The 12,577-nt window shown below is 40.8% G+C and overlaps 1 protein-coding gene across 1 annotated transcript in view; it reads right to left on the bottom strand.

Annotated features, from left to right (window-relative positions):
• Positions 1-7,762: 7,762 nt before the first annotated feature.
• Positions 7,763-12,577, bottom strand: part of HS3ST3A1 (heparan sulfate-glucosamine 3-sulfotransferase 3A1) — an 86,624-nt gene continuing 81,809 nt past the window's right edge. The window contains exon 2 of the mRNA XM_030861377.2: positions 7,763-8,384. Within this exon, the coding sequence (XP_030717237.1) occupies positions 7,763-8,384 (622 nt within the window). The remainder of the gene's footprint in view (positions 8,385-12,577) is intronic.

The following is a 12,577-nucleotide window of genomic DNA, read 5'->3' on the forward strand; positions in this document are numbered from 1 at the left end:
TGTTCTAATTTCATTCTTTTACATATAGCTCTCCAGTTTTCCCATCACCACTTATTGAAGAGACTGTCTTTTCTCCATTGTATATCCTTGCCTCCTTTGTCATAGATTAGTTGACCATAGGTGCGTGGGTTTATCTCTGGGCTTTCTATCTTGTTCCATGGATCTATGTTTCTGTTTTTGTGCCAGTACCATATTGTCTTGATTACTGTAGCTTTGTAGGATAGACTGAAGTCAGGGAGTCTGATTCCTCCAGCTCCGTTTTTTTCCCTCAAGACTGCTTTGGCTATTCGGGGTCTTTTGTGTCTCCATACAAATTTTAAGATTTTTTGCTCTAGTTCCATAAAAAATGCCATTGGTAATTTAGGACCATTTTTTTTAAACAGAATTGTTTTTTTCAGAATCCAGAAAAGATAACGGCCTTACAGTCAAGGAGTGAGAATGCCAGGATTGCAGAGAAAATAGGAAGAAACACACAATTCAAGGGCAGTCATCACTCCTCCGACATTGACAAATGCAGCTAAGTGATAGAGGAAGGAAAGGTTTGGTGGCCAGCAAGCACTGATTCTTATTAATAAAAGCAAATTTTGGTCACAGTTTTTAGTGGCCTATGGGAAATAGGTAAAGCAACTGATTTAATGATAAGCATTTTAAGAGACAGAAGAAAAATAATTGTGACAGCTCCAACCATAAAATGTCTCCAGACATTTCAGTTGGACTGAGCTTGACAGTACAGTTTATCCTGTGCATTTTTTAAAATAAATGAGAAAATTGAGGTTTAGTGGTACTGAATGATTCATGCAAGAGTTCATCATTTCTGGTCAAATCAAGACTGTTCACAAAATAATCCACAGGACATGGGGTTTCATCTTTAAGGCACAGAAAAAGCTGATGAAATGAAACATCTTTTTTTTTTTTTTTTCTTTTTTAAAGGAAGCTAGGGTTAAGAAAATGGATGGAGTGGGCAGGTCATGGTTTCTTTTCAAGGCATATTTAACTTTGAAGTGTGAGATAAATCTAATGACTATATAATCATATTATTTATCATTACGGCTCTATCCCTGGCCTCAAACAGTGAGTGGAGAAAAAAAATTTAAGTAATGTAGGAAATGAGAAGGGCTGCTTAGGAAGGGTCAGGCAAAGGCAGACTCAGCACAGTTCTAGACACATAGCAGACATCACAGTGGCCAGAGTAGAAATAAAGGAGAGGACAGTAAAAAGGATGACGATCAGGCTAGAGAAACTGGAGCCAGTCAATTAAATGATGAAAATGTCGTAGGAATAAATGGGCCTGAACAAGCAGGGAGCAGACTGGCGAGAGAGCTAGAGACACACATCGAAGGACTGATGAGGGAAACAGACTCTGGGCATTGTTATCACACGGGAGATTTGCAGCTTAACTTAGGACACAGGATGATGCTGGTCAAAAGAGATCTGCTTCCAATTTTTCCGTGTATTCATTATATATGGCTCAGGCTAGCAGAGTTTATCATTCAGCTCATACGGAACTTTTTACTCAAATAGCAGAGGCCAAAGAGTCTGAAAAAGAGCTCATTATTTACAGCTAGACGGAGGAAGAGCTAAACGTGTTCAACACAATCATTTCACAGTTGGGAGCCAATGCCGTTCGGTGATTTTGCATCTTAGTGGGTAAGAAGGGATCAGAAAGCTACATCCCCAAGAAAGTTCTCAATTCCAGACGCTCAGACGCTAGTGGGAAGGGGATTTTTCTCTAAAGAGGACTTTTCCGAAAATGAAAAGGCACACTCTAAGAAAAGGTAAAGTAGATCAAAGAAGGGAGAATCAAGGCCAAGTTGGGAAATGAAAACAAGGTATCGTTCTGGGGCCAGATGGTTACAAAAAGGGAAAAGTGACAACTAAGAGTCTCATTGAAAAGAAAGGCAGGAACCCAAAAAATAAAGATGCAAGATGACGTTTGGCATAAAGATTTTGATACAAGAAAGTATTGCAGGGTAAAAGGTCACCTAGAAGAAAGATGATATGGAAGTAAGAAGGGTGGGAAGAAAGGGGTGAAAAGGTATTTGTAAGTTGTTCAGTTGAGGGGAAATGTGGAGTTCGCTGGAAATGCTGAAGAGCTGTAATAGCCTAAACTTTTTTTTTTTTTAATTTAGAAAGAAAAAGAAGAAAAAAACTGTTCAGGCCTAAATACAGTATAAAAGTGCTTTGACTCATTCTATATAAAGGTAAGTTATTATTATTCTAGAATATTTACTTGGACTTTTCATGACAAAGTACAACTGATCTGGGGTTTAAGGGGTAAGATCAAGTGGTCTGAAACAAGAACTATGTTTTGCTCTGAAGGTATCAGTTGATAGTAACTCATCAGGAACTCTGTTCCCTCTGAAAAACTGCAGTGAAATGACTGCAAAATTTTCTTGCTTCCTACTGTTCCCTAGTTGACCAGCTGTTGCAGGCTTGAAATAAAGAAATCGGAGCTTAGATAAGGCTTTGTGGGAAAACAGGTGGGAGGAAAATGCCATTGCCCAGACCAGAGGCAGACAACCTTTCAGGAGTGGAATGCCAAGTTGCTGACCCTGGTTCTTCAGGTCAGGGATGAAGGGCAGGGCCCTGGGAACCTGGGAGGTTCCAAGAACACCTCCAGCTCCAGTCAAAAATGTGCCCACAACTTTCACCTCTGTTTCATCCATCTTCCTTTGGGCCCTGTTTTCCTAATGTAAGTATTCTCTGGGAAAATGAAACTCATCTGACCTGCATCTGTCTGGGTGTCTACATCAGATAAACAGACTACTTTCCGTAGAGCTGAAGCTCAGAGCAGTTGCCCCAGGTGGACCACAAGGTTTTCCCCACGAATCTGAAGGGTGAAGTGGACACCATCAAGTATGGTGCTTCTGATGAGAGGGCAGAACTTAGACCAGTAGGGTTAAGCCCGTAAGGACACAAGGGAGCAGTGGACACAGGCAGGATGGGGGGGAGAAGTTACTTGAGAAGTGAAGGAAGCGGGGATCTAGGAGGTAGGAGGGGAAAGAGAAGTCACATCACTTCTCTTTGTGATGAAAACAAGCCCCCAAGGATGGTAAACACTTTATGATTACTATAAAGTGACTTTGGGGACGTGGACCATAGTTGGACGACGTCTAGACCAGACAGTAACCTGAATGCCCCTGAGGAGTTATCAGTTAGCGCCAACCTAGGAATCTGGCCTCATCGTGTACCAGCCAGGAGGAGCTAACAAAGGATGCCATTTCTCATCATACGTGATCCTTCGAATATACCTAGAATATCAGACCCAGGAACTGGGGGATGAAAAGGACTCACAACAGAATGTATGATCCCTCTGTATTGTTACTTTTTATTTTGACAGTAGAATTAGAGGAGAATTAAGATGTTGAGCCTATAGCTATTAAAAGAACACAACCAACTGTTGGAAATTTAACTAGATAATTAGGATTATAGCCTGAAACATACTAACTAAATATCCTAAATGTCCCACAATGGATTCATATATTAGAAGCAATTTCTATTTTCAGTTTTATTTCCTCCTGACGTAACGAAAATCCATTATTTTATTACTCTGTATTTGAGGTTGCACTGCCTTGTAATTTTCCAAAATTCATTTCTTTAAGCTTTAAACGAAAGACCTGCCATTCCACAATTTCATGATGTGACAAACAGGTCTGTACTTTCCCTGTCCATGGTTTTCACCATATAATTGAGGCTCTGAATGCAAATCTGTCTTCACGTCGATGAAGATATTTCAAAGACCATAAATTCTACAGTAGCGCTGATGTTTCTTGATGTTTGGGTTTTTAAAGTCCCCTTCTTCCTCAGTGATTACAGGATGCAGTAGGAGAACAGGTGGGTGTTTTTATTTCTACACTAAGACTTTCACTGGACGGTGAGCCATATTTTCTTAATTTGGGGAACCATACGATTGTCTCTTCCTTGATTCTGTGGTGGGCCCATACAAAGACCTGGGGTTTCTAGAAAATGTGGCAGTAAGAATTCATCTTCCTTTGCTATTATTCAGCCATTCAGGGCCAATTGTAAACCATAGCACATCTATCTGGATTTAGCTGGTTTACAGAAGTCGAGCCATTTACTTCTGTTTCTCGACACTTGCTGTGTCAGGTGACAAGAAATACTGTCATGGCACTCTCATGGAGGCAAACTGAAGCTGCAAGACTTGAACTTGAAAAAGACTTCAGAAATGTTTTATCAGAATGACATTTTTCCACCCGAAGCTGACTGATTCCACTTCCCAGAAATGCAGTGATCCATTTGTTACAAGCTGCTCCTGTATCTCAGTTGTAAAAAGCCCAGCTCAGCGATGCTTCTCTTTAGTACTTCTCTTGACAAAGCACACCCTTAAACACTGATCTAGTTCTATAGTGGAGTCACTTACAGAGTTAGAGAAGGAAAGGTTTTCAAGAGAAAACCTAGAGTGGTGAGTGAAAGAATTACTAGCCAAACCTTAATTAAAGTCTGGTTTTTAGACCTGGTTTGGACACAGACTAGCTGTAACTGGTGTACTTCTTCGTCAACTGGAAACCTCAGCACCACTGAGGTGCTGATATCTATGTGTGATAACAAAGAATTATCACACATTTTGGGTGTGATAATACTTTGTTATGAAGGCTCTCATGTACATTATTAGATGGCATCTATAATCCACCATGCTTGGGACCCCCAAATAGCTCCAGACATCACTTGGAATGAAAAACTGCTTTTCGTTGAGAGCCACTGTCTTAAGTGTTAGTTTTTTCATCTGTACGGTGGAATGTAAGTGGAGAGTAGGTGTTGGTTTAAGGGGGGAAGATGTACTTAGGGCAATCTGCTACATTAATATAAGCTATTATCGCTTTATAGACACATTTATTCACATATTAAATGTTGGTTATCTTCATGGGTAACATTTGGCAGGTCTCAGCTGACAGAACAGGATGCAGGTGTTTAGAAGAAACGTATCCTCTTTACACTGTAAAATCAAGAGTTAATTTAGAGACACATCAATGTTTTAAACCCCTGCATAACCAGCTAAAGAAAGGACTCAAATGCCAAATGGGGATTTAATCTGCATTACCATTCAGGTTTATTCTAACTTTCAGGATTTTTGAAAATAAGAAAATTAGAGTGGGATTAATACTTCTGGAATAATAAATATCTGTTCTCTAGAAGCTTATTAATCTATAGTTAATAGGACAAAATTAATTTCCCTTAAAATTTCTTAGTTACTGGAAGAATTTATACACTATAGGTGTGGCCTCAGAAGCAAACGATTCAGAATGAAGCTGTAGACCTCTGGTTGTTCTCTAAGAGGAGTGAGCTTGGAGGAAGGATGATTACAATGTTCAAATCAAGAGCACAGCCTAGGATCTGATGTAGCCAAATGGACGAAAGAAATCCGAGGCCAAGTCCGTGTACAACAAGAGGAAGTACCACATAAAGGCAGAAATGGAAAATTCCTGTTCTGAGGTAACACTGACCCAAGATCTTTATACACTTGGCTGGGATCTAAAACCTCTACCACTCTTATGAAATCTTAGAAGTTAGAAGGCTTTCCTGGAATGCTCTGTAGTCATTCATTTTAAAAATCATACGACCAAACAAAAAATCTACATGCAAGAAGAGGTTCTTTGCACTCAATTCTGTTCTTTTATTATTTCTTAACACAAAAAGATGAAGGTTGCTGAATACAGTTGTCAGATGCACTTGTGTCCTTGTGCAAAAGCCACCTTCGCAGAAGGTCCGGCACATGCTTGTTAGGGAGTCAGAAGCACAAACGTGAGTTAAGAGAAAAGACGAAAAGAGTTTAAAATGCGTTTCTTGTTGCTGGTAGTGATGATTCAAGTAGAACAAAAAAACAGGCTGTAGCGTCGGGGAACTGAGGGCCTAGAAGGGAAGGCTGTCGGCCGGGAAAGGGGGCCTGGATTGGGGGTTTACCTAACCCCCGTAAAAGAGAATTAATAAATCCAGAGATTTAGAGCAATGATAGAATAGCTAGAAACTTAAACTTTTTTCCTTCATTTTAATCCCGTGTTAGACGTCTCAAGAAATATTTACTTCACCCGATGCAGCATCTATGTCAAATGCACAATGAAACTGCATATTTTAAAACAACTTTAGTTTCTTTTGATTGACAACACTGGAGAAGAATATTCTTTTAGAATACTGGAGTGTCTGGTCCTTTACATTTTAGCAGATATGGAAAATTTCCATGAGATTGGAGACATTTTCCTCTTGGGTTTAAACCTGTAATAAAAATGTTGCTGACAGACTAATTATGAATGTTTTATATAGTTTGTGCATATGTGCTCTTCTCTAAACCAATTTAATTCCCATTAATGCTAATCTCGTTAATGCCCACTCAGAGAGGAGAGGAATACTCTTAATAAACTATTGATTTATTTGAGCTATCTAAATGGGGAACAGGCAGAAACAGATGGGAGAAGAGGAAAAATCACCACTTTACCCATATCTGCACTTCTTGTTTTCCAAATATTAACGAATATGAGGTTATAACTGGTACAAAGAGGAAATGGGGAAAAATAAAGTGACAAAGTGACAGCCCTCCCTCCACCCATGAAAAATTGGGGCCTTGTAAATGAGATGTTGATTGACCTTTTTTTAGTACTAGCTGCAAGTTTAGAAATAAGATACTACAAAGAGAGGCAGATTTTCTTTGTTAAAAAAGAGGTTTGTAAAATGAGATTCATATTTGTAAGCTCTTACTGAAGTGGGTTTTTCTTTAAGAAAAAAAGGAAAATACAGTCAAAACAAGAATAGGTAAATTCTTCTCCTACCACACCTTGTACTCCTAGTGTGACTGGCCATCTTGTTCTCCATACAAGGATCCAATAATTTCTCTCAACTTCAATTGAGTCGAGATATCCATGTCTTAGGGTGCTTTAACAACCCAAGATTGGCTCTTAAAAGATGTTGTGTTCAAGACAGAGTGGTTTCCTTGAGTACAACTGTGTAAGGTGTCTGAGTGCCATAGAGGCTAGCCTAGAACTTAGAAAGCAACAGGAAACCCTCTCTGTTGGTCCCCAAACTAGCTAACCATTTCTAAAGGCTGTCTGTGCCTTTCCCATTCTCACTGGAAAAAGTGGCACAAAATAGGGAACAAGTGGAAGGTAAGGTTTTGTCCATAGTCCGCCATCTGGCCTTAGGACACATCACTTAAGCTCCCTGAGACTCAGTTTCCTTATCTGTAAAACGGGGGTAATAATCTCCATGTATTATGTTACTATATCACATCTGAGAATAAGGATCAAGAAAGATACTGTATTTGAAAGCACTGTGGTAACTGGGAAGTGATGTGCAAACATACAGAATCACTAACTGGGAAAGGGGTTAAGAAAAAGTGGCACAGGAGAAAAACTAAAGGGAGAAAAACATAAGGGTAGACATCAATCTTATCCGGGCTTTGTTAAAAAAGGAGAGAGAGCACGAGCTATACCCTCAGGAGTTTCTTAAAAGTTTTCACGGCAGCTGATGCTCATACTTCATAACTGTGCCTATAAAACATGAAGTGAAAATGGAGAGAATTTAGTTAGATGCGTGCACGTTTCCTTTTTTGTTTCTCCAGATGTTTGCGCGCACAGTTGTACATGACGGTGAGGGCGGAGGCGAGAACAATCTCGAGAACAATCTCTTTAACAACATTCATGGGAAAAAAATACTGAAATATCAGCAGCGCAAATATTAAACTGCCTCTTCTCTACCGATTGGTAAAAAAATATATTATCTTCTGATATTTTTTTTTTCTTTTTAAATTATAAGGTTATCCGTCCCAGCCGAAGTCGTGGCCCGTCATCTGGTAGAACTTGCGGTTGAACGGCCGGTAGAAGTCACGCAGCCGCCGCAGGACCTGGCCGTCGATCTCGGGGTGGGGTCTGCCCTTGGTCTTGCCCAGGCAGTGAGGGCGGCCGCTGCCCTCGGCCTTCTTGAGGCAGGGGAAGCCCTTGGTCTGGTTGAAGTAGAAGTGCTTGTCGGAGATGATGCGCTTGAGGCCCAGGAAGTCCTGCACGCGGCCCAGCTCGCCGGCCGGGTCGCGCACCAGCCGCTCGCCGCTCACGAAGAGCAGCTGGCGGGCGGGGAAGTGGCGCAGCCAGCGCTCCAGGTGCTCGGCGTACAGGCCGATCTGGATGGCGCTCCACGCCCGGTCCACGAGGCCCGCCGTCCGGTTCCTGAAGGCCAGGCTCTCGAAGCTGGGGATGTCGGGCCGCTTGGACAGCGTCTGCGTGTAGTCCGAGACGGCCCTGGTCACCGGGTCCCGCACCACCACCAGGAGCTTGGTGTCCTTGGACATGGCCGAGATGCGCGCAGGCGCCTCGCGCGTCACGAAGTAGCTGGGCGTCTTCTCCATGGTGATCTGCCCCTCCAGGGTCCTCGGCATCAGGTCCCTGCGCGGAGCAGAAAGGCACGTTAGGGCCTGAAAACTGAGCTCCTTCCCCTGATTGCCACCGCGAGCTCCTTCCCAGCAGAGGGAGGGTCTTACAGACCCGGAGCCTGAGTTGAGGTACTAACTGCTCCGCTTACTAGATGTGTGACCGTGATCGCGGAGAAGTCGGTGCACCCCTGGCTCCTCGCGGATGTACTTAATGGGAAATAATAACACTACCGATCTCCTACGGTTGTTGTGATGATTAAATGTATTCATATACCTCAACAGCTTAGAAAAGTGCCTGGCATAGAATACGCGCTGTGTAATTTTTATTTTTTATAATTATCAACCCACAAGGCTGTAAGAAAATAACCTTGATCTAATTCTTTAGGTGAATTAGGATAGTGTAATAAACCCAATTGTATGACTATGGGATGGTGTTAAAATACCCTGAGCCCTTTCTGTAGTTTTCTAACAAAGCAGTTAACAGTCAACATAATACCATTGCATAGTACACAAAATACTTCTCTTTATAATTCCTGAATTTTACTGTAACAAGACATGAAATAATCCATCTTTTATCTAATAATTTCAAATGCCATCCTTCCAGTAGTCTGAGTATCTTGGTTCCTCTTTCCATTGGCCCAGTTATCACATTATGGTATATTTTCATGTATATCAAAGTAAATTCTGACTCTGTTGTTCAAAACGTTCTTAATGATTCTTGTCTGTTTATTCTTCCAGATGAATGTTAGAATCACTTTGTCCTGTGGGAAAAAGAAATCCTGTTGGAGTCTTGATGGAGCGGAGATTGCTACCTAGCTCAAGCATGCGTTCCTGCTGAGAAGTGATGGGTCTCGAAGCCAGTCCAAAACTGTGAGTAGGAGAGATAAAACCTATTTATCCTTCCAAAAGTGTACTGCCATTAACGCCACTATTTATTATATATATGAAATACATATATATATTTTTTCTAATTTTAAGGCACCGTCTTGCTAATTCCAAGTTTTATAAGAAATAGACATTGTTCAAGTCAGTATTAGATAAATGTATTTGGGAGATTTACTGCAATGACACAATGTATTTTGTCCTTTGATCCACTGATCCAAACTGGTAAGTACCCTAATATTAGATTCACTTTTATTCCTGGAGTAAACCCTATTTGATCATGGTATATTATTCTTTCAATATAGTCCTAGACTTGATTCATCATTATTTTGCTTTGGATTTGTCATCCATATGCATTAATGAGATGTTCCTGTAGTTTTTCTTTTGATCAGTAGCTTAATCAATTCTGAGAACATGAATTATTCCACAAATAAAATGAGAAATGTTTCATATTCTTCTATATCCTAAAGAAGTTTCAATAGCAAAATAATTTTCTATTCCTTCAAAATTTGATGGGTCATCTACAAAGCCACCTAATACTGGTACTTTTGGGGTAGAGGGTAAGAAAGGGATTAGAATCTTCAAGTATCTTTTCAGTTTCTTCTGTGGTTATTGTTTTTTGTAATACTCTGCCTCATCTTGTGTCAATTTTGGCAATTAATATTTTTCTAAATGAATTATTTTGAAGTTTATCTCAGACATAATATCAACTGGTTCATAAACACTCTGGTGCCCATCTGCATTACGCCCGGCACAGATTCCTCAACAGTTGTGGCCATAAGCCACTGGTGCTGTGTTAGTTTAATGACGCACGTTTTCTCACACTTTTGCCTTCTTTGATATTTCAGTCAAGTTATCTTTACTTTTTTTTGGAGGGGGAAATGATAATTAGATATCTCATTTCTGTTGCTTTTTTCTTTGTTGTTTTAAAAATCTGCAATTCCTTTTTCAAAAGAACTTTTAATGTGTGCCCATTCCCCATTTCTTAAAAATGCCTGAAGGTCTGGGTAGGATAAAGCAAAGACCAGGGAGGTCAGTGTTGACACAAGGGAGACACAGACTGTCTTTACTGCCGACGCAATGCTGGAGCCACTGCGTGACATGAATTCACAGATTTCACCACTGTATATACATATACATACGCACTATATATATATATTCCCTTCATGGAATTGAGAAATAGGCTAGACCAACCTACTTTGGAAGTTTAGTTACACTTTTATAAGATGAGCCAGAAGATCTATCCAGAAACTGTTGGACTATCTCAGTGAAGAAAATTGGCTCAAAGGTGTGAAAAAGTTTTGGACTGTAAAAGCAAGCATCAGGCATCACTGAAACTGCAAGAAGGAGTATCTGGTGATTTTTTTTAAAGTCAGCATTCTTGCCTCCTTCCCTATCATCTCTGACTTTTAACCACTCGACCTCATATTTCGGCCAGTAAAATAGAGATAACATACTTCACGTGGGAGCTACTGGTTGGTAATCTCAGCCTTCCTGCCCTCTGGCCCTGGGGAAAAGCACAGACTCCCCAGTAGCCTTTCAGCAGAGATTAGAGCTGCAGAATGTGCCATTCCAGAGGAACTATTACCAATATTTCTGAAAAAAGAAACCATATTTTAAATTATCTCAGTAGGGTAGGAAAAAGAGCTATCCAAAATAGGAGGAGTTTGAAGAGGAAGCAGCTAAAATAGGATTTCAGAGGAAAAACACATTAATTACTGTCATCTACAGGATGAGGAAAGCTGACGGGTTTAGCATCCCCATTGGGATGGGGAGTCGGGTTAACTATGAACTCTCTGCAGTCTACTTTCCTCAAAAACAAAGACGTACAAGTGTAAATAAATCCTCAGTGAGGCTTACATTGAAGAGCACAGTTGTTTGGTAAAAGGATTCACAACAGAATTCTTTAAAGAGCAATCTCCCTTTTAAATTCTACATTCATTTTCTTACTGCAATTTGAATTTTAACGTTCAGAAAGGAGATCCTCTATCACATAAAACAAAATGCACATGTACTTTGGAATATCGTATTTCGAGGTGTTTAGGCAAACTTAGAAATCTTCCTTCCTTACCAGAGTGAGGCATGTACTGTGACTCTGCTCTGTGCAAGGGCTCGGCCTGGGATGGGCGATGAAAGAGCCATCCCAGTACGATGAGAGCTTTGCAGAAACACCAGGCATGCGAGGGGAGCAGAAAGGTGTACGCAATGAGAAGACATTTGAGGTTTGTCTAAGGACAAGCTGGGGCGGAGGGTGAGAAATTCCACTGAACAATGGGAAGGGGAGGTCCTAGGACGCCTTAATTTCCAGGCAAACAGTATTGGCTATTCCATTCACTTCTCCATAGTGAAAAGAATTTGGAGACATTTATAGTAAGTATAGGAGAGGAGAAATGGGTAGAAACTAGAATAATAAAGAAAAACTAGAGACGCTTACTTGTTTTCTCCTGAAGATGACAAGGAGAAGAAAGAGTTTTACAAGCAAATGAAGGATTATTAGCAGGTGTGTCCCACACATTTGTTCTTTGTCCCCAAAGAACAAAAGGAATTCTCCATAGCCAAAAAGTAGAAGCAACACAAATATTCATAGAGGGCTGGATGGGCAGGCAAATGTGATCTCTCCATGCAGTGGAGTAGTATTCAGCCCTAAAAAAGGAACAGGATTCTGACACCTGCTGCAACGTGGATGAACCTTGAGGACTTTATGCTGAGTGAAGTAAGCCAGACACAGAAGGACACAGATTGTGTGATTCCACTTGTATGAGGTCTCTAGAGGAGTCGAATCCACAGAGACGGAAAGTAAGATAGTGATCGCCAGGGCCTGGGGGTGGGGGGACGAGGAGTTCGTATTTGATGGGGACAGAGTTTTAGTTTTTCCAGATGAAAAGAGTTCTGAAGAGTGACTGCTCAGCACCGTAAATGTACTTACCGCTGTTGACCTGGACACGTAAGAATGGTTGAGATGGTAAATATTATGTCTGTTTTACCCTGATTTATTAAAAAGAGAACTCACCCAGAGGGCAAAGACTTCAAATTGCATCGATAGACTTGAATTAGACAAATGAATCTTTTTGGCTTTGCAGGTAATTAAACACTAGCATGAGGTACCTGAAGAAGATGGTGGCCTTGCTTTCCTCTTGCAAGACCAAAGGGGAGTATAATCATGATGAGATTTTATGGAGCTGAGATCAGAAATGTTTGTGGCCTGTGTCATTTCTCATTTCCTTTTTGTTTACAGTGCTTCTGATTTTTTAACTACCAGCAGGGTGACCACGTGCTACTCATAACCTTTCCAATCTCGCCAGAAAAATCAAGCCAAGAGCTTGG

The sequence above is a fragment of the Globicephala melas genome, chromosome 20 (genome assembly GCF_963455315.2).
Source record: "Globicephala melas chromosome 20, mGloMel1.2, whole genome shotgun sequence".
In the NCBI taxonomy this organism is placed as follows: Eukaryota; Metazoa; Chordata; class Mammalia; order Artiodactyla; family Delphinidae; genus Globicephala; species Globicephala melas.